At 42.6% G+C, this 19,503-nt stretch overlaps 3 protein-coding genes across 3 annotated transcripts; 1 reads left to right on the top strand and 2 right to left on the bottom strand.

Annotated features, from left to right (window-relative positions):
• Positions 1-46: 46 nt before the first annotated feature.
• On the bottom strand, positions 47-2,874 carry sypl2b (synaptophysin-like 2b). The gene is made up of 6 exons (XM_056589531.1): positions 2,703-2,874; positions 2,533-2,610; positions 1,917-2,035; positions 1,601-1,796; positions 1,036-1,224; positions 47-787 (listed from the first exon to the last, which is right to left on the bottom strand). The coding sequence occupies exons 1-6, from the start codon at positions 2,718-2,720 to the stop codon at positions 665-667; spliced, it is 723 nt and encodes a 240-aa protein (XP_056445506.1). The 5' UTR covers positions 2,721-2,874; the 3' UTR covers positions 47-664.
• A 1,695-nt stretch (positions 2,875-4,569) lies between these two features.
• On the top strand, positions 4,570-17,460 carry sort1b (sortilin 1b). The gene is made up of 20 exons (XM_056589375.1): positions 4,570-5,352; positions 6,678-6,737; positions 7,103-7,176; positions 7,265-7,367; positions 7,573-7,734; positions 7,973-8,046; positions 9,503-9,552; positions 9,884-10,011; positions 10,581-10,725; positions 11,047-11,202; positions 11,468-11,574; positions 11,744-11,846; positions 12,566-12,737; positions 13,021-13,211; positions 13,470-13,659; positions 13,796-13,912; positions 14,224-14,332; positions 14,437-14,552; positions 15,019-15,145; positions 15,496-17,460. Exons 1-20 carry the CDS (start codon positions 5,086-5,088, stop codon positions 15,508-15,510), a joined length of 2,466 nt encoding a protein of 821 aa, XP_056445350.1. The 5' UTR covers positions 4,570-5,085; the 3' UTR covers positions 15,511-17,460.
• On the bottom strand, positions 16,737-19,342 carry ngrn (neugrin, neurite outgrowth associated). Its single transcript, XM_056589475.1, has 4 exons — positions 19,168-19,342; positions 18,832-19,078; positions 18,619-18,729; positions 16,737-18,485 (listed from the first exon to the last, which is right to left on the bottom strand). The coding sequence occupies exons 2-4, from the start codon at positions 19,053-19,055 to the stop codon at positions 17,828-17,830; spliced, it is 993 nt and encodes a 330-aa protein (XP_056445450.1). The 5' UTR covers positions 19,056-19,078; positions 19,168-19,342; the 3' UTR covers positions 16,737-17,827.
• Positions 19,343-19,503: the final 161 nt, after the last annotated feature.

Here is a 19,503-nt window from a genome sequence, read left to right as displayed (position 1 = left end):
CTTAAGAAATTATGCATATAATTAAATAGATTTCATACAATTCAGTAAGCAAAAGCAGCTTTTCCTTTTAATTATGAAAACCACGATGCATAAGGGAAGTATCCAAAAAAATGTTTACCAAAAAAAACACAAACAACTTTCAAGAAATAAACATTAGGTCTTCATAACTAACATATGGATTAAAACAATGATGATAAATCAAGTAATTAGTTGGTTAGACATTTTGCATCGTTATTACTAACCGCAATTTAACAAGACAATATGTTATAATCCTACATAGGATACATTTTTAATAACTTCGTTTCTGAATACGATTTTACTGAAATGGTGTGCGACTAATTTTTAACAGCTAACATGCATCATATATATAGATAAACACTTAACATTGTTGGCACAACAAAATCTTCTGATAATATTTAGAAAACACCTCAAATCTTTAAATAAACTTACTAAACAAATGTTTATATGCAGGTTAAAACCCTTTGCTTACTCATTAAGCAAGTGACTGTAACTCAAGAGAAATGGCTACATTAATTAGTAGCAATGTAAAAAAAAACACAAAATACTGGGCGAGTCAAACACTTGAAACAATCGAAAAAATGAAAAGCAGTCCGTAGCAGAAGAGTGACACATATACAACGGTTGAGATCAGGAAGTTTTGTGGTTAAGTGGGCGGGCCTCTCGCCTCCGCGTCTTCTGGCTGATTGGCTGACTTGTGGAAAGGTGTTTCCTTATAAATGAACCAACAGTTGCTTCCCCACAGAATGAGGTTGAGGAAGCCAAAAATCTGCCAAATAGAAATAAGGTGACAGGGGGGCAGAAATCACAAATTATTGAGAGTATGCGAGTGTCTGGCATATGATTTACTGCATACACATTCACTTCATTTAAATTGAACATTGAATCGTTTAGTCACTTTAACGTAAAGCGAGTTACAAGTGAGGTTGAGAACAATCGAAGCATACAATCAAACCAGACGCTACAGGGATCATAACTTCAGGGTTGAATATAAGATGACGCGACGACGTAGCTCACCACCGAGGCGTTGAGACGGCCCATGTGGGGCCCACTGCCCGCCGTGCAATTTCCGTCAGACCTGCAGACATCACTAAGTGCTACTATGCTTGTGGGGCTAGTGGCCCACTTGACATCAGTCAGACCTTTGCCCCAAGCCGAAGACGAAACCAACCACAGGAAGGCCAGGGCTGCAGTCACAAACAGATCCTTGCAGAGAAACAGAAAAGTCACAGCACAGATTAAGCAATATAAACAATTTAATATGATGACACTTGTGGCAAGCAGACTTACAGAGCGGGAGATAGAGAGTAAAGGTTAACCAATTTTCAACGTGGGTTCAAGCTTAAGCAGATCTCGCAGTAGTTTTAAAATGGGGAACAGACATTTTTCTGGGTTTCATTTGCCAAGCGCTGTCAAGTGCCTTCACTATCTCTCTCTGGCCTGCCCCCAGAATGAAAGGGCCTCACTTGAAGTCCTCTATGAAGCGCATATATCAACACACAATAAGCAGATCGCTCGCCATTTCATGGACCAGAAAGAATAAAATTAAAAACCACGTCAAAGCCGGATAATTGGCACATACCACAACAGGACCGCGGCTTGTCTTCCTGTACAGGTGTTCGAAGCCCAGATAGAGGACCAACGAGGCTGTGCTGTAGAGGAAGGACAGCACCCCGATGGAGACAAAGAACTCTGCTGACGAAGAGTAGTTGCCAATAAGGAAAGACTCAGTGGTGCCATTCTTACAGGTAGGGACTGTGTAAGAATGCTGCATCAACCTAAAGTAGGAGAAACATTAACATTGCCATTAAGTCATGAACATATGCCAAACATATCAACCAACCAGCCCGGACTTGGGCGAGACAATGAGAATGATTGAAATGATAGCACAAACAAACCTAAATGGGTAGTTAAAACTGGCAAATATTTCCTCGTTGACGCTTCCTTTGCATTGCACGTTGATACTTGTGGTACCAGAAAATCCTGCAGTTGTTGCAAATGCAAATATGGAGAATATCTGCCAAATCAAAGAAAGCGTCAGCAGGAAAGGCAACCCAAACAAGGCAATTTTGGGGTTAAGACCACTTTCACGCATTTGTAGAGGAAATTGATTGATACCAATACATGACACCATATTAGTGTTCTTTTTCGTAGTTGTAGGAACAGGATGTACTAATATCAAACTATGGTATGTAGAAATCTAAAGTTAAACTTATCAACATCGGAAAATCCAGCCCTAAAAATACTGTTTTTACTATGCTTTTTACCTGCTTGCTGTCTCTAGCGATCGCCAACGGGTGTGCACACTTTATATTAACATTATACAAATGAAGCGTTAACAACTATATCATATCCATCCATTTAAAACTAACTAGCTACCTGCTGAACATTAACACATGCATCCCAGCGCCCATCTGGGTGTGTTACAAGTCACAAGACGAACTAGATAATCCATTTAAATTCTGACTTGTCTATAACAGTGACCGGCCTACATTAAATGTGAATAAAACATACCAATTCCAGAACTCGGATGAATGCAAGGGGCTCCTTCAATGGCCCCAAGTCAAGAGAGAATCTCGACGTCAGAATTGTCTGATGATGATGAAAGATATACATTTACTATAATAGACATGCAATACACATTATGTTGCAAAAAGTTGTGTCGATGTTATAAATATTATTACCTGGGCTACAGATTCCATCGCTCTTTATGATATCAATATCCTCTTATGGTGAATCAATCCTTTCGCTTATATCTACTTTTAAAGTCCGCAACTTGTCTTGTCAAACTTTCTTTTCCAAGTGTCTGAAACTGGCCAGTTGGCACATGTCTGTTTAATTCTGACATGTGACCGCTGACGCTCTTAAAGTGATCTTACATGGGGCAAGAAAAGTTTTTGTAGGACTGCCCTTTGGGTTTGTTATGACTGCACGAAATGCATGGCCTCGTGAATGCACATCCTTTCACCAACTCGTATTTGTTTTATATTTAACATATAGGCCTTCGTCCCTTCGTCAGGGTGGTTATTTTTTACTCAGTTTGGGAGTTGTTTATTTTTTTGGCGTATTTGGTATTTGGATGTAACCTCTCTTTCCTTCTAAATTAAGGTTATATGACATGAGCTATTAAATAATGATTATAATCACATCATATCAATTGAACTACTTATTGAAAGGAAAAACTGTTTGGCGCAATAAATGTAACCAACACAGGAGGTCGCCGTTTGCCGATCAGGGATTGCGTACATTTTTTAAGCAATGTCGATTGAATAATTGCTCAGACAACTTCCTACTCCTCATCTTAGAGGCAGTATTTAACAAGGGATAAGAGCTTCTTTGTTTGCTTCTTAATAGTTGATGGGCTGCCACTAGGGAGGTGATTCCACGGCTCTGTAAAGACTGAGTTATGATCCCAATAATGCCAAACAACAATCGGCTATATAAATTTTAAGATAAGTATAAGAATAATACAAGATAAGATAAAACATATTTAACAATTGATGCAATATGGACAGTGTAGGCCGAACTTGAAAAGACTATCTTGAGGAACACTGAAAGGGAAATACGTTATTGTGATGCCTCCCGCATACTGGCAGTAGAAGAACCAGGCTGACCGTTGATTTACACAACACGAATCCTTTCAAACCTGTTCCACAAATCTCTTCTTTGTTTGTCTCGATGACATGGTGTGACAATGTGATACATCTCCTGTCCTGGCCAGTGACAAGGAAAGTTTTAATCAACCTCAACGGCATGGTGTTAATATGTGGCTTGTCTTCTCCCCCCATTCCCCATAATAGTTAGTCTAGTGAGAAAACATATTTATGCATAAGTATGCCCTCAAAACACCACCAAACCATATAATCTGATACTTTTTGAAACTAAGTTTTCCTGTTTTCCTTCGTCACACGATTAGCAGTCATGGGTTCTGGCTCCGAGATGCGCAGCGCACTCAATCACATGCGCAAATTGAATCAGGGTATGAGGCTGTAGCGCAACCCCCCAAATTAATGCTACACATTTTAATTATTTATTTGGTGGAAATACCGACTGCTCCGTTAAGTGTAAAGATAGGAATATCCCTCACTATATTCTTTTATATTTGGAGATAGAGATTTGACCACAGCATGAATGACAATATCATGTTTTGGTCTTTACGTTAACAATTTGTATGATAGACTAAATCAATCATAGACTGTCACTTCATGTTGAAGTAGTTTCGACAACCATATAGTCAGACAACGTAAATAAGTAATTATTTTATTCATAGATTATTCGTGTAACAGAAGTCCAAATATATCTTTATTGCACTTTTTTTAATACATACATTCATACAAATGAATGAATGACAAATATAAGACGCATAATTAATTGATTAGACGCATAAAGAAATGCGAATTACACCATTAACTGAATATTTACTGCACCGGTCTTCGACTCAACCAATCTTGACAACCCTTTGACAGCAGCTGGTCAAATCGTTCGCTCCGACTCCAGCCAATCGGAAGAGTCCATACGTGGGTCACGTGAAATCCTGACAAATCCGAGCGTCGTTATCCTGCCAAGATGCATGTCCCATGGACACAATTTGAGGGAACCTTATAGTCCATCACTTTGGCAAAGGAGTAACTCAACGCGAATAACCGGCCTGAACATCGCATACACATTTCTTTTGTGCGTTTTTGGGCAACCGTCTGCTCGGACTAATGCGGCGTTTCATCTGCTTCACATCCGAAAGGAGAGGTTTCACCTGCCAGCTTTGAGTCGTCTGTGACCCGTGCACACAAAGCCCGCGATAGCTCCGCTGTCAGGACTACTGTGTGTGTGTGTGTGTTTGTGTGAGTGTGTGTGTTAGAGTGTGTTTGATAGTGTGTGTTTGTGTTTACCTTTGTGGTTGTGCGTATGTGTGCGTGTGCGCGCGTGTGTTAGCGCGTGTGTGTGCGCGTGTGTGTGTTGTCAGCAGTAGCCTAGCGAAGCAGCAGCGACCATCAATTTCTGCGCAACATTAGGATAAAGCGCACTGTCGTATTTTGTGTGTGAAATCTTGCCATTGGCACACATTCAACAATGGGACTTTCGGGCTACTGCGTGTTGTTTTTATTTTTCACTTTCGCAGTGGCTCTAGATGTTCACCTAGAGCGCCGAAACCTACGGCATCCTGTTTTTGTGAGAAACTCTTACATGGATAAAGGATTCCGGATTTCAAAAAGGTCTATTCCTGCATGGCTTGCAACGACCAACCAGCACACGATAAACAGACGGAGCGCCGACCAAGGAGACACCTGTGAAGCGCTACAAGGATATGAAACTAAGTTGGCTGCCAACACCCACAGTGTAAGTTATCGTCGCTGGTCTAGTAATTCCTCACCTGTGGGATCATTTTAGCGGCAGTGTGTTACGCAGGTGCTGAGTAGCAGAAGACAGCAATACAGAAGAGACCCTAACTTCGTGTAGTTCTCTTTAAAACTATAAATTATGCTATAATTTAAGTTCCTTCAACGAAAATTGTACCTTTTCCTGTATCTTTTTAAATTAGTAATAGTAGCCAGGTTATTCTCGTCCTAATGTTATTATCTAATGGTGAGTGCAGCAAAGTTATGACATAATCATATTTATAAACCTTAAACACAGAGTTTAGTTGAAACCTTGTGACAGGCAGTGTGGAAGTTACGTTGTAATTGCAAGCTGTGCCTTTGCATGAAAGCTTCAAAGGGAAAATGTCTGGCCACTTCAGGGCTGTGTGTCATCTCTGTGGGTTCAACCGTGTACACATGACCCACAAAAGAGAAGAACGCCAAACTGGATCAACGTGTTCCGCCACCTTTGGGAATACACGGCAGAAGAAAAATAACAACAGTCAAACAGTTCCACCAGCCGGACACGGTAGCCCGGCCTTCTACCCACCAGGCAGACTTCACTGTGCCTGGGGAGGAACTAACCCTGGTCAGGGTCTCAGGGTGTGGCTGCCCCTGGGCCTTGATGCCCAAGATGGTTAGATCCACCTTGACCTTTGTCCCCCTGAAGGTCAGAAGTCCTCTCAACTTTCTGCTTCTCTCTGAGGCTGCCCCCCACCCACCCCTTACCTCCCCCTTCTGGGAACCCCCCCAGAGAGCAGTTTCCTAAGGCCACAGCGGAAACTTAAGGCTTTACGGATGCACAGTGACATAGTGAAAGTGGAGAACCATTGGATAAGATTAAGGATTCCCTAAGGAAGATTAAGGGTGTGTTGTACAGGCAGCCATTGGCCTACCTAGTTATTTATTGGTGACCCATGGTGATCTCTGAATAGTTGTGTGCGGGCCGTACTGCCCTATTGCCTCTACTTTGGTTGGTGTGGCTCTCTGTGGGGGTTGTTACTAAGGGCCCCATCACTCAACCCCATGGCTAAAGGAATGAGTAAATGGTCAAAATATAATATCCAAAAACAAAATATTGACCTGCGTTACTAGGTTACAAAGAAAAATATAAAACTTTGGATGACTTACCATTAAGCTTTTGATTCTACCCTATGCTTGTAGCCTATATGTATACAGATTTATTGTATGTGATGATCTTATGGGTTCTAAAACAAATTCAGAGCTGTGTTAGTGCTTCCATGCTAATGTTCTTTGTTCATTTGACTCATTTGAATGTTGTGTTTTCTTTCTTTTCTTAATCAGCACATCTTCAACGACCTGAGCGGATCTGTTTCACTGGCCTGGGTTGGAGATGGCACAGGGGTAAGTGTTTTGTACACTGGTTTCATTATCCCACCCTCTACTTAATAGGCCCCCAGCCAAACCCCCCGATACCCCCCCTCCCCCACCTGGATAGTTCCAATGGGACAAGTGTATTATGCATTTCATAATAACCATAAGAAAAATAATCATTAGAAATAACCGATATAACTCAAGAATGAAGCAATACAACGCTTAATAACAGGGCAATAACTGCGCCTGGTTTAATAGTGTCTGTGTTTACCTATCTAAGACTGGCAGAACGAGTCCAGTGGAATATACTTGTGATCTGTGTTGTAATGGCACCAACTGACAATAACAATGAACCAGTGTCTTGAAATAAATGTGATACTATGCTTTCTTGGCAGGTCATTCTAGCGCTGACCACCTTTCAATTACCGTTTCTCATGATCAAATTTGGGCAGTCAAAACTCTATCGGAGGTAAGTACCATTGTCTTTCGTTAATAAATAAAAATATTTTCATTTTGGTATCTTACAGTAAAGTCTCACTTTTCATTGTGTTTTCCAGTAATGACTACGGGAAAACTTTCCTGGATGTGACAGAACTAATTAACAACACGTTCATCCGAACAGAGTTTGGAATTGCCATTGGCCCTGAGAACTCGGGGAAAGTGAGTCTTGGAAACATGCAGGATGTGATTGACTCTGCGGATGTGGAATCCGATGATACTGATATACGATTGTATATCAGGGTTATAATGGTGTTTTGCCACATTCAATAACATTGTAATAGATAATCTGCCTATTAACAAACAATTATCTGTCCCATTTGTCTTATAATATTTGCATACTTATCATTATTTCTGTGTCTCAAAGGTCATCATGACTGGAGATGTGTCCGGAGAACAGGGATATCGTATCTTTGCCTCTGACGACTTCGGGAACAGTTTCACCCAGCATGACCTCCCCTTCATCCCCGTGATGCAGATAACCTACAACCCTCGCGATGCCAACGTACTGCTGGTTACCAGCAACCATGTAGGTGGATTTGTTTGTCTTAGTGTGTCTTTGTGCTTGACCACCATTTATGGTTTCTGTCATGACCATATAAGGATAGCTGATTACGGGAAGGCCTTTACTTCCTTGTAACTGCATTTCATTATTGGAATTGAATAATTGCTGACTCGTTGTACTGTAACAAGGTTTATGTCAACCAGGATTGCATCTACAGTTCCACAAGTTTGCCCAGTAAAAGGCTGTGAATTTGTATTCTCAGAATCAGTTGTGGTTGTCCAAAGACTTTGGCGTGAACTGGGTGAAGATCCATGACATGGTGTGCATGGTGAAATGGTAAGAGTCGCTGAAAAAGCCCTTTTGTCTTTCCTTCTTGCTCTACCAAATAATTGGGACCAATGGTGCCTTGACACCAAACAAAGCTCAGAGCAATACTGAATTTGAGGTGGAGTGGGCAAAACCAAACCTTTAAATAGTTTATCTGGAATGGTCACAGTCCAGGTATGTGAGCAATGAGACACAGATATGTTTTAGTATTGTAGCGATCGCTTTCGTAGATATTTCTTGACATAGTTCCTCTTTGATACACACCAGATGGAGCCCATGAATAGAAGGCTTTCTGTAACATGACATGAGTTCGGATAACGTGCATCTAAGTAAAGTAGCAGCCTATGTTGCACTACTTGAGGCCAGGATGTTGTAGCTCCCCTGGAACGCTCGCTGACAAGCGTCAAGGTTTTAATGTATCTTTCTCCTGCATTTCACATTTCCACAACCAAGTTTCTATTTCAATATAAGCCAAGGCAGCATAATTAAACGTCAGTGAAAACCATGACGATGCAGTCTGTGGAGGGCATGGATGACAACACAGCAAGTAACCTTGTTTGTTTGTCTCAGTGTTTCCTGCTGTGCACCGCTTACTGACTATGACAGCTGTAAGCGCTTGTATTCACGGCTGCAGCACCAAGGAGGCTGCCCACTCTCGGTTCTCGCAGACCTTTATATCGTTCCCACAAGGCTTGAGTATCCCTGATACGACCAGTCGAGGGGAAAGTAGGTTGAGTTCAACCAAAGGAGGTTTCTAATGATGTGAAACATAACAATACAGGCAACGTGACGGAGTACACAAAGTGGCTTTATGATAAACCCTGGCATGTGACACATCAAATCAGAGCGCTAGCTATCCTTATAGCCTGTTAGCCTTACCAATTGTTCTTTCAACTGTTTAGTCATCCAACCATTTTAGCCTAAGGGAATTGTGGTGAATTAAGATACACATCAGTGCAAAGCAGGAAAGGGTAAGGCCTTTTGTTCAATGACTTGTAATCAAAGCCTGAACCTTACCTCCCAGTTGGAAGAGTGTGCCAGTAGAGCAAGGATTGCTTATTATGCCTTCCCTGTTTACATGCCACAGTGTTACAAAACCCCATGACACATGTATGTAAAATAGGTTAGGCTGCACCTTTGGCAATGCTCACTTGCAAAATAGAAAAATATAAATTCAAATCTACTTATTATTTTACTGAGATTTAAATGTTTCCTCATGTTGACTGAGATGCTTACTTCATTGTGGAAGCAAAATAATGAAATAGTCAAGCGGGTGAATTTCATCCTTACTGCCCAATTAATCATTGTTCTAGATAAATATATTCACTGAAAGGACAATGGTCATAAATAAAAGCCTATTTGAGTGTTTGGCCATGTGTGTGCGCCCCTCTTCTGCTTACTTGACTGTGACCGTTGTTGTTTTTAGCTAAGGCCTTTAAACAGCCTTGTATCTCTCTGATTTCAGGGGGCCGGAAAACACCATCTTCTTCACCAGCCATCCCAACGGGTCTTGCAGTAAGTCAGATGTTCACTTCATGCCTTCCAACTTCCAACGTTTGTTTATTTTACATCCAATGGTTATCAAGGGTTTAGAAAACACACCTGCCATATGAGTGCCACATGAGGAAACAATACGTCTACACAGGAAGTATGTCTTCTGAGATTCTCTCATCTCGCAGCTGTTTTGTTGTTTGCATGTCGCTTCGAAAGCATGACTGAATGCAAAATGTAGGAACTGAGTTGTTTTAGTTCTATTTTTGCAACATTATTTATCTTCAGTTTGTATACACATGATGGTTATCGTATGTACACGTGTCTTGTATTTCATTTATCTTAATTATTTCAGTGGACCGAGGGATGTTGGATCTGAAGAGGACGACCGACTATGGAAAGACCATCAAGACCGTGGCAAACAACATTTTCTCCTTTGGACTCGGTGGACGCTTTCTATTTGCGTCTGTAATGACTGGCAAGGTCAGAATGAGATCCAACTATCGACTACAAGATGTTAAGGGACGTGCTTTTCTGCTTGTCGTAGCAGTAGCACAATCCTACAGATAGATTTCCTTTCATTTGATAGTGGGTTAATGGGACTGTTCTATATAAAATGGCTGTTTGAGGTTAAGCTATGGACAAATGTGGTATGTCGTGTGAAGTGTCAACCCGGTTTGAAACCAGGTGACGTGGTTTTACAGGCTGCATTGCTGCGTCACTTGTTTGCCTGAGTTTGCATATATCTGTATGGGCTTTCGTTCTGCCACTGCCTCCTCTCTACCTCCTTTCCTGTAAACAAAAAACACTTTGGAACGATGGTTTACAAAAGTTTTTAAAGACATATCTGACCCAGTTTTAGGCGTCGACCTGTATCCTATTTTAAAGTGTGAAAGTGAAACAAACCCATGTACGGGGAATTATCTAAAAATACTTGTTTCATAACGTCTGGTGTTCTCTAGTGCAGAACTAACATTTGGAGATTGCAAGAGCGTAAAACTGTTGGCAGACAGTAGTTCCTGTCTAACTCTATTGGGCGTATGTGTGTTCAGGGCACCTTGAGGATGATTCATGTTTCGGTGGACCAGGGAGAGCTGTGGAACATGGCCCAGCTGCCACCTGTGGGCCACGAAGAGTTCTACTCCATCTTGGCTGCCAACGATGACATGGTGTTCATGCACGTTGACGAACCAGGGGGTCAGTTACTCTGAGTTTTCTTGGTCACTATGCGATTGTCATGGTTGGTGATCGGTGCTAACAACCTGTAAAAGCCATGTCCTCTCCCTTTGTGGGAAGGTTAGCCTAAGCCTAAACCTAACCCTAGGCCGACGCAACTGATTTACCTGATCACTGAATCACTAAACACACATGACCTGTTTAGAATAAATGTTCAAACCCCTTTCATATCACTTTCAAATCAAACATATTTGAACCTACTATCCTGCACCAATAGTCAATGTCAAGGTAGCAAGATGTCATTTCGTCCATAACATTCAATTCTGTTTTTTTGTTGGGCAGATTCAGGATGTGGCACCATCTACGTGTCCGACGACCGGGGAATTGTGTATTCCAAGTCCCTGGAGCGCCACCTCTACACCACCATAGGGGGCGACACCGACTTCACCAACGTCACCTCCCTCCGGGGGGTCTTCATCACCAGCACCCTGGCTGAAGGTGAGCGCACACACGCACACAGGCACACAGGCACAGACACACAGACACACAGAAAGAGAGCCTGGCCACATACTTATACTTGACCTTTTGAGAAACACACACATTAAGAGCATCTCTGTTTCCCACCGGCCCCATTTCAATATTTTATTAGCTTGTCTAGTTATGGTGGATGCCTCCTACCAAAGGATTGAAACCCTCTGTGCTGTGCAATGCAATGCTATACCATGCTAGGCTGTAATAGGAACCATTGTGTTGTTTTCCCCAGATAGCTCAGTGCAGTCTGTGGTGTCCTTTGACCGGGGGGGTGAGTGGGTGCCCCTAATGAAACCAACCAACAGCAGGTGTGATGCTACGGCCAAGGACCCAGAAAAGGTGACTCAGCGAGAATTTTAGGGTTCAATGGAAGACGTCTAAAGATAAGAGTACAATTTCTGCAGTCAAGTTCTCAATGAAATGTGTTGTACTCTGTAATGGGGAACAAGGTATGTGTTTAAGGAGGAAGCCAAGAGATTAAACAGCCGTGCTGTTTGTGTGTCCACAGTGTAGCCTACACATCCACGCAGCCTACAGTACCTCCAAGCAACTCGGCGTCCCCATGCTGCCTCTGTCTGAGCCCAATGCTGTGGGTCTCATCATAGCGCACGGTAACCACTCACACACATACACAAGCATGCACCAACGGACACGCACTAACCCGCACTCATTCAATTCACTCACTCACCCCACCACACATATCTTCTGAAACTTTGTTAGATAAAACAGCAACAATTTAAAAACCAAAAGTCCTTTCATTTCTGCAACAGTTTTTCTGTTGTAAAGAAATGAAAGGCTTAGTTTTTTTAATTGTTTTGAACCAGGCTCTAAGTAACCTAACAAACAAGCCCCTGCAACCCAATGTCAACTCAAAAACAAACTACAGTAGTACGAGTGCTTGGTTTACTCGCCATCACTTCATGTGTGCATAATAATGAACCTCAATTTGAACAAGGGATAGATGGACTGCAGTATAATTTTGTCAGTGCAAATGCAGTATTTTTGCAGAGAAATTCAGAGAAATACAGAGAAATGTCATTAGATCCTTCAGGGTTTGACGTGGTCCTGCAAGAGACGCAACACTCCAGCTTGCTGCGTGTGAGGCTGCAGGCTTCATTATATCCTAAACAAGTTAGGGTATTTTTGGTTGAAACATTAAACCTGCCTGCCCAAACAAGATAACATCGTCAGACATCTGAGAATAACAAAGTAAAAGTAGGATTTACTTTATCATTCTATGTTTAATAGTTCAGGCATTTTTGACCAATATGTTATTTTTTTTAGCATTAATATATCCTCAGTAACATCTACTTCCCCTTCCCCCCAACAGGCAGCGTTGGTGACTCCATCTCCGTGATGAACCCTGACGTGTACGTTTCCGATGACGGGGGCTACAGTTGGTTCAAGGCCCTCAATGGGCCCCACCACTACTCCATCCTGGACTCTGGCGGCCTGATTGTGGCCGTGGAACACAGCCCCACCAAGCCCGTCAACCAGATCAAGTACGTCCCGATCGGAGAGGGAGGGGTGTTGTTTGAGCTCGATGGAGTTAGAACATGGCCAAACCGATGGAGGTCTGTCTCTAACGTCGACAGGCGGGGGAAGCAGCAGGGGCTGGGGGGAGGTGCCGAGTTACTGATCATGTGGTGTAATCAGGACTGGCTGTGTGATCGAACAAGATGAAACGGTTTGATATTTTTGGGGGTTTTAAAGTCTGGTTTGCAAGAAAGATGCGAAGAAGGATAATATTGATCAGCGTTTGTTTGTGCTTCCTCTCCTTGACAGGTTTTCTACGGACGAAGGTCAGTGCTGGGGCGTGTACAACTTCACCAACGAGCCAATCATGTTCACCGGCCTGGCGTCGGAGCCCGGGGCCCGCTCCATGAACGTCAGCCTGTGGGGCTACAGTGACTCGCTCTTCAGCCAGTACTGGGTCTCCTTCACCATCGACTTCAGAGAGCTGCTCACCAGAGACTGTGAGCCACAGAAACACACAGCACACAGTCAGTCAGTCAGTCAGTCAGTCAGTCAGTCAGTCAGTCAGTCAGTCAGTCAGTCAGTCAGTCAGTCAGTCAAAATGACCTAATGCAAAAAAGTCATGTATTTAATTTAATATTTTATTGCTTATAAATAAATGACTACTTTATTGACTACTACCCAAGTATTATTTAGGGTTATGATAAGTAAATCATAACCTGAAATGCAATGATACGAGTTAGCTCTATAATGTTCAGGTGGCGAAAACGACTACGTGCCGTGGTTGGCGCACTCGGATGACATCAGCGATCGCGACGACGGCTGCATGCTGGGCTACAAGGAGAAGTTCCTGCGTTTGAGGAAGGACTCTGTGTGCTTGAACGGACGTCAATTCAAGGTCAACCCCGAGCCAACGCCTTGCTTGTGCACCCTGGATGACTTCCTCTGGTACGATTTACATATTATCATGAGCCCTTTGCGTGTGTGTGTGTGTGTGTGTGTGTATGTGTGTTAAATATTTGGACTTGTTTCAGAGGACTTTGAACTTCGAATCCTAATCCTTAATATTGCCATCTCTCCTCAGCGACTTTGGTTACTTCCGGAAGGAGAATAGCTCTGAGTGTCTTGAGCAGCCCGACCTCAAAGGTCAGGACCTGGAGTTCTGTCTGCACGGCAAGGAGGAGAAGCTGATGACCAGCGGGTAAGAGGAGGCTTGCTATGCTTCATTTACATTAAATTTACATTGAGCCACCCAAGTGTCCCGCTGGTATCTCTGTGTGGACACAAAGGGAGATTCAACGACTCTTTGTGCTTGAACACATGAGCGGATGATCAGCGAGAGTGCAGAGGCTTCAGTGAGCCACGGGCTTTGGGTTTCGTTGATGGTGGTTGATAATCCAGCAAACAAAGGAGGAGCGGACCAAAACACGGGCAATGAACAAAGAACCCTTGTTCGCCCCTGAATCAATCCTTGTACTATCTAAATGTCCCCTTGCCCTCCTATGTCCACAGCTATAGAAGAATCCCTGGGGATAAATGTGAGGGGGGGGAAACCCCCGCTCGCGAGGAGATAGACCTGCGCACGCGGTGTGTCAGTGACATGGTCGGGCCTGAACTACAGGTACACCTTCTCCTCCGGCCCTTCTGTAGCATATTTAATTTGATTAATTCCTGCCTGAGCCCTTAGCACTCATCTCCTGTTTACAATGTCTCTCGTCTCTTCAGTCAGATGTGCTCAAGTCCTCCAGTTCGGCGGCCATCATCGTCACGGTGACCATCGTCATGTTGCTGAGCATCGCGGCCGGTGCGCTCTTCATCAAGAAGTATGTCTGTGGTGGAAGGTCAGTGTTGCTCTCTTGCTCTCTTAAAGCTTATACAGCAATTGGGGCCTAGAGGGAATTCTGGTGTTGTAGAATACTTCCAACGCAAACATAAATTTACAAACTAATTGTTACCGACCTAAACGATCATGAATGCTACACCATAAGAATATTTCCACATTAGCCAGCCCACACGGTGCTGATTTGAAACCTATACAAAGTTTTTTGCAGTTTTCTACTGCTGGCAGAGTTTGTGTTTGCCATTACACGCTTCCAGATCCCCGCCGAAAGCAACATTATTGGTTGAAACAAATACGAAGCAAAAGAAAGTGTAACCAAGATCTGAGCTCACCTGCCATCAGACTTTACATAATTATCTAAAGTCTGATTTATGAGACTAATGTGATCGCAATCCTTCTATGATTCAATGTACCTTACACTATTGTGTGAGTGCACTGTGATCTGACCAATGTGTTGTGTTGTGCAGGTTCCTGGTCCACCGCTACTCTGTGCTTCAGCAGCATGCGGAGGCCAACGGCCTCAACGGGGATGAGCCGCTGGAGACTGACCACACCCCCAACGGCAAGATCGAGTTCCACAACGACTCTGATGAGGTTCGTCTTCTTCAAAGTGGCAATCTCAAAGATCTCCAAACATTGTCATTTAAATAAATGTCAGTTATGTCACTGTCTATTGCCGAACGAGGTAGCACAATGGTGGATTAGCCTATGGCGTACTTCTTATGTATTATGAATTTTAAGAAGCATTTTTTATTTGTAGAATATGTGAGTTATTTCATGAGATTTTTCAATAACATTACTGATCACCATCGATCAGCCATGATTACAGTTATATCATAAATCCTTTTAAGCAACGGGCATGTTGAAATAGTTTGAACATATTATACCAAATACAAAGGCAGAGACTATTTATTCTAACTAATCTCCCTTTCCCTGTTGATTAGGACCTGCTGGAGTAGCAGACCATGCCTGGAGAGCAGCAGACTTGGAGTGTGCAGTGGCCTGTTCATCTCTCCAGCCCAGCTACGGTTTCCTTTCATCTTTAATGTGACCTTTTGGCCTCTACCGAAAGCCTAAAGAGTTGGTGTTACTTTGCTGTGAGGCATGAGGTGAACACAGAATGAACCGGGGTTCCCTGGTGTTGGTGCCTCGGTGAAGGGCGATTTGGCAGAAGAGAGGGTAGCGTTGGAAGTGTCACACTGTTGCTATTGATTCCTACTGATTTGATAATTGATTAAGCTTATTAGTGGTGAGGCTTTGTTTTGTTGTTTTGCTTGAGAATGGCTGGACAATACAGTGAATTAATGGCTGCTGTGAACAAGAGCCAGAGCAATAGCGTTGTACTTTTTGAGCGGCAAAGCTACCAGGCGTTGTTGTTTCACCGGAGAATGATTCTAATACTACTGACTTCTGTTGAAGGTGGTGTGATGTGTAACTATCCCTTTTCTCTTCGTGCACTTGTATATAAACCTTATTTTTCATGTTTTTCACGTTCCAGGAACACCTGAAATTCATTTTGCTAAATGCTTTTTACGGTTACTGGTTATTATTGTGGCTTAGGTACCATTTCTTCCCGCCGCTAAAGCCTCGATTTTACTTGTGCTTTTGTTTTCCTCACAGTGATCATTGCAGGCAAAAACTAAGTCCCTTTAGTTGGATAGCAATAACATGTTTAAATATATATATCATCCACATTCACAGACATTATTCATAACTGATCTAACTGATGTTTGAATTCAGTGTGGATCAGTGTGTAAACTAGTATGTAAGTGTAATACCGCCTAAAGCACAAACTCCTTTGAACACATTTGTAGTTCCATGTTCCTTAAAACAGTCTTACAAATGTAACTGTAAATATTAGTAATGTAACATAATTTGTTACACAAAAATGTATCTTATCACCGCCTAAGCAGTTCTTTGCAAATCAGCCAAATCCTGTTCTACACATGACACACAAAAAATCTACAATAAAACATTGTATGGCGGAAACTTAGAATAAGTAATAAGCACATTTAATATCTTCCGCTATTTTTACATCATGTTACTGTGAAAGTAAATGAAGCAATTGATTTAGACTAATAGAACTAATGAAATAATGAATAATATATGAATAACCATTAGTATAAGCTGACACAACACATGAGCTGAATTTATTCTGTGAAAATATAGGACTAATCAAAAATTCTAAGTGGACCTGTATTTATGAACCACGACCGGGTTCAGAGTGCAGTTGTGTGCCACATATTTCGTAGCAAGTGCTTGGTGCAGTATATGACTAGATCAACTGGATCAGACTGGCTCATGAATACAACCAGTTACATCTAAACTTAAATAGTAGTTGCACAAATTGACGTATTTAGGTAGAAAACGTATCTAAACAAAATAGACGCTCATTGAAGTCCATTGCATGTTTATTGACAAGAAGGAATGTTTGTCTTTATAGGATTAATCAAGAAGCAACGCGAACATGTGTTACCATGAGACGATAATTGTGTCGGTACCAAACTGACATTGTTTTATAGTCTGAATGTTTGAAGGGCCGACTTTAAAAAGCAGGGAAATGTGTAATGTTTTGGCAATAAAATGAATAAAGGTACATACAATACTGTATTTGTATTCAAGTAAACTGAATAAAGCTGTAGTGACATCTACTGTATAAAATAATACATCATTGTGATGGTTACTGTAAATATACTCTGCACAACAATACATCTTTGTACCCGTTTGTTTCTCTCTTCTTAAATGTATATTTGATGCAACTTGCTTTGGGATGAACAATAAATGACCATGGTACTTCTGATCTTTTGGATTTTATGTTGTCAATGTTTAAGTGTCAATGTTTAAGTTAATACCCCTGTAGAAAACAGAAAATAAAAGCACAAAACCTAAATAAATACGCAAAATGTTTATTTGTGAAACTGCCAAATAGAAGGAAGGGACACATTGCCGTTTGCGGTTTGTCATACGACACAATCTGATGAAACGTGATACTACGATTATATTAAGAGGAAGTCCTGCAAGTCAGCTAAATTGTATGGTGAGATCCCTAGCGCTGGTTCACTAAGTCAGTTTTACAACAGTTGTGAAGATACAATGCATAATAATCACTTATTACATACATTCAAATTAAACCATGCATGGTATGGTGTACACCGATTCCTTCTTTTAAAGACACAACCCAATAAACTTAATTTATGATATTGCACCAGAAATAAACGATCACAGTTTCCAACATAGTTTCATAGGAAAAGCAATTAACTTCAATAATTGATTCACCTAAATTCTGTACAAAAAGGCACCCTCTCTGTCAAAGAAGTCCTTACCGACTTTCACCGCAGGGGAGGGCTTGGTCGTGAGCATCAGCCCCTCAAGGTCACTCTCAGTCAACACTTCTCCATCCCACCTCTCCTCCTCCTCCTCCTCCCCGTCGTCTTCCCCCCCTTCCACTGGTGGAGCACCACGGTGGTCTTCCTCTGATACTGAAGGGGCAGGAGTGAGTCTACCGCTCTCCACCACTGTCGTGAGGGACAGTGGTTTGGGCCGAGTGGCCAGAGAAGCATGACCACTACCTGGGGGGGTTCCACAGAGTTCTCCCCCTCCTCTTCCTTCTTGTACTCTGGGTGTCAGCAGCATCCGATTGGCTGAGGGGACTAGAGTGCCGGCGGAACCACTGGCGCCGTCCCCGGCCCCAAACATGATGGGTGTATTCTGAGCAGGCAACTGCAGCAGGCTACTCGGTGGCGCTCCACCAGCCGGTAGCAGCTCCGGCTGGTGGCCGAGCCTGGCCAGCACCGAGGCGTCTTGCTTGACCTTTCGTGGGGCGGTTGGGTTAAACTTGCTCTTCAGGACCCTGAGGATGTCATCGGGTGGAACGCCGAAGCCCTCGGCCAGACGCTCCACTGTCCACTCCTCCGGCTGCTCCCGCCGCAAGTACCTAGCGAGCCAATGAGAACAGAGGGTACTATTAGACACAGAGGAGTTCATCATACTAATATACACATGGTGGAGTCCAACTGTGTTGGATACAATCATTACTTTACTCATTAAAAGGCAGAGGTTGTTCTCACCGGATCTGCTCGATGGTGTCCCAGCTCAGACTGCGTTCTGGGGCCCCTGAGGGAGTCATCCGCCTCTTGATCTTGGAAAACTTCACAGCAATCTTCCTTTTCCTTTCCTCGCTGGAAACAACATGTGACAAACCATCTATTGTGAATTTGCTGCTAATAAGCAGGGTTTATATATTGGAGTATGAAACATGGGGGATTGGCTCTACTGCTTACCTGTGTAACGCATCTAGATTGTCCTCTACATCCACCATGGTGCCATCCTCATTTAACGTATTTTGGTCCTGGGCTTGTCTTCTACCAGGGACTCTCTGTGCAAATTTATGTTTCGTCCATGCTTTGACATCTCTACTGGCAAACCGACAGCTCTTCGAGGAGACGGTGGGCATCAGCGACAGCGCGCATAGCCGGGAGACCAGCGAGACGACTCCGGCGGGCATGACCAACACACCTCTGAAGGTCTCTGATGGTTAATGTTTTAATTAAAGTTTAGACTACAGGGTAAACAAGCCGAATAGAGTTACCATGCAAATACCTTTAAAATATACGAACCTTGACACGCTGACAGATTATGTTTGGTTGACAATAATGTTACTCATGGATGTTTAACATTGAAAACATGTTTAATCATTAGAACTCGTGGATATCTTTCCTTTACACAAAAGTTCCGCAAACAATCAGGGTCAAATGTAATGCTTTGGTATTGAATAAAAAACACTGCCATCTGCTGAGAAGGAGGGGATGTGGTTTGCCGTTTCTTCATTTGCATACTGGAAAGCGGAATCAGAACAATATACATAATGTAGCTAAAGCAGATCAATGTTTTTTTGGGTGGGTTGTAATTCTAGTTTTCTACTCAGATGTAATACATTTGATTGCTTTATTACC

This window comes from Gadus chalcogrammus, chromosome 1, assembly GCF_026213295.1.
Source record: "Gadus chalcogrammus isolate NIFS_2021 chromosome 1, NIFS_Gcha_1.0, whole genome shotgun sequence".
NCBI classification, from domain to species: domain Eukaryota; kingdom Metazoa; phylum Chordata; class Actinopteri; order Gadiformes; family Gadidae; genus Gadus; species Gadus chalcogrammus.
Note: the sequence above shows the minus strand (reverse complement) of the source record. Positions and strands in the feature narration are given on the sequence as shown.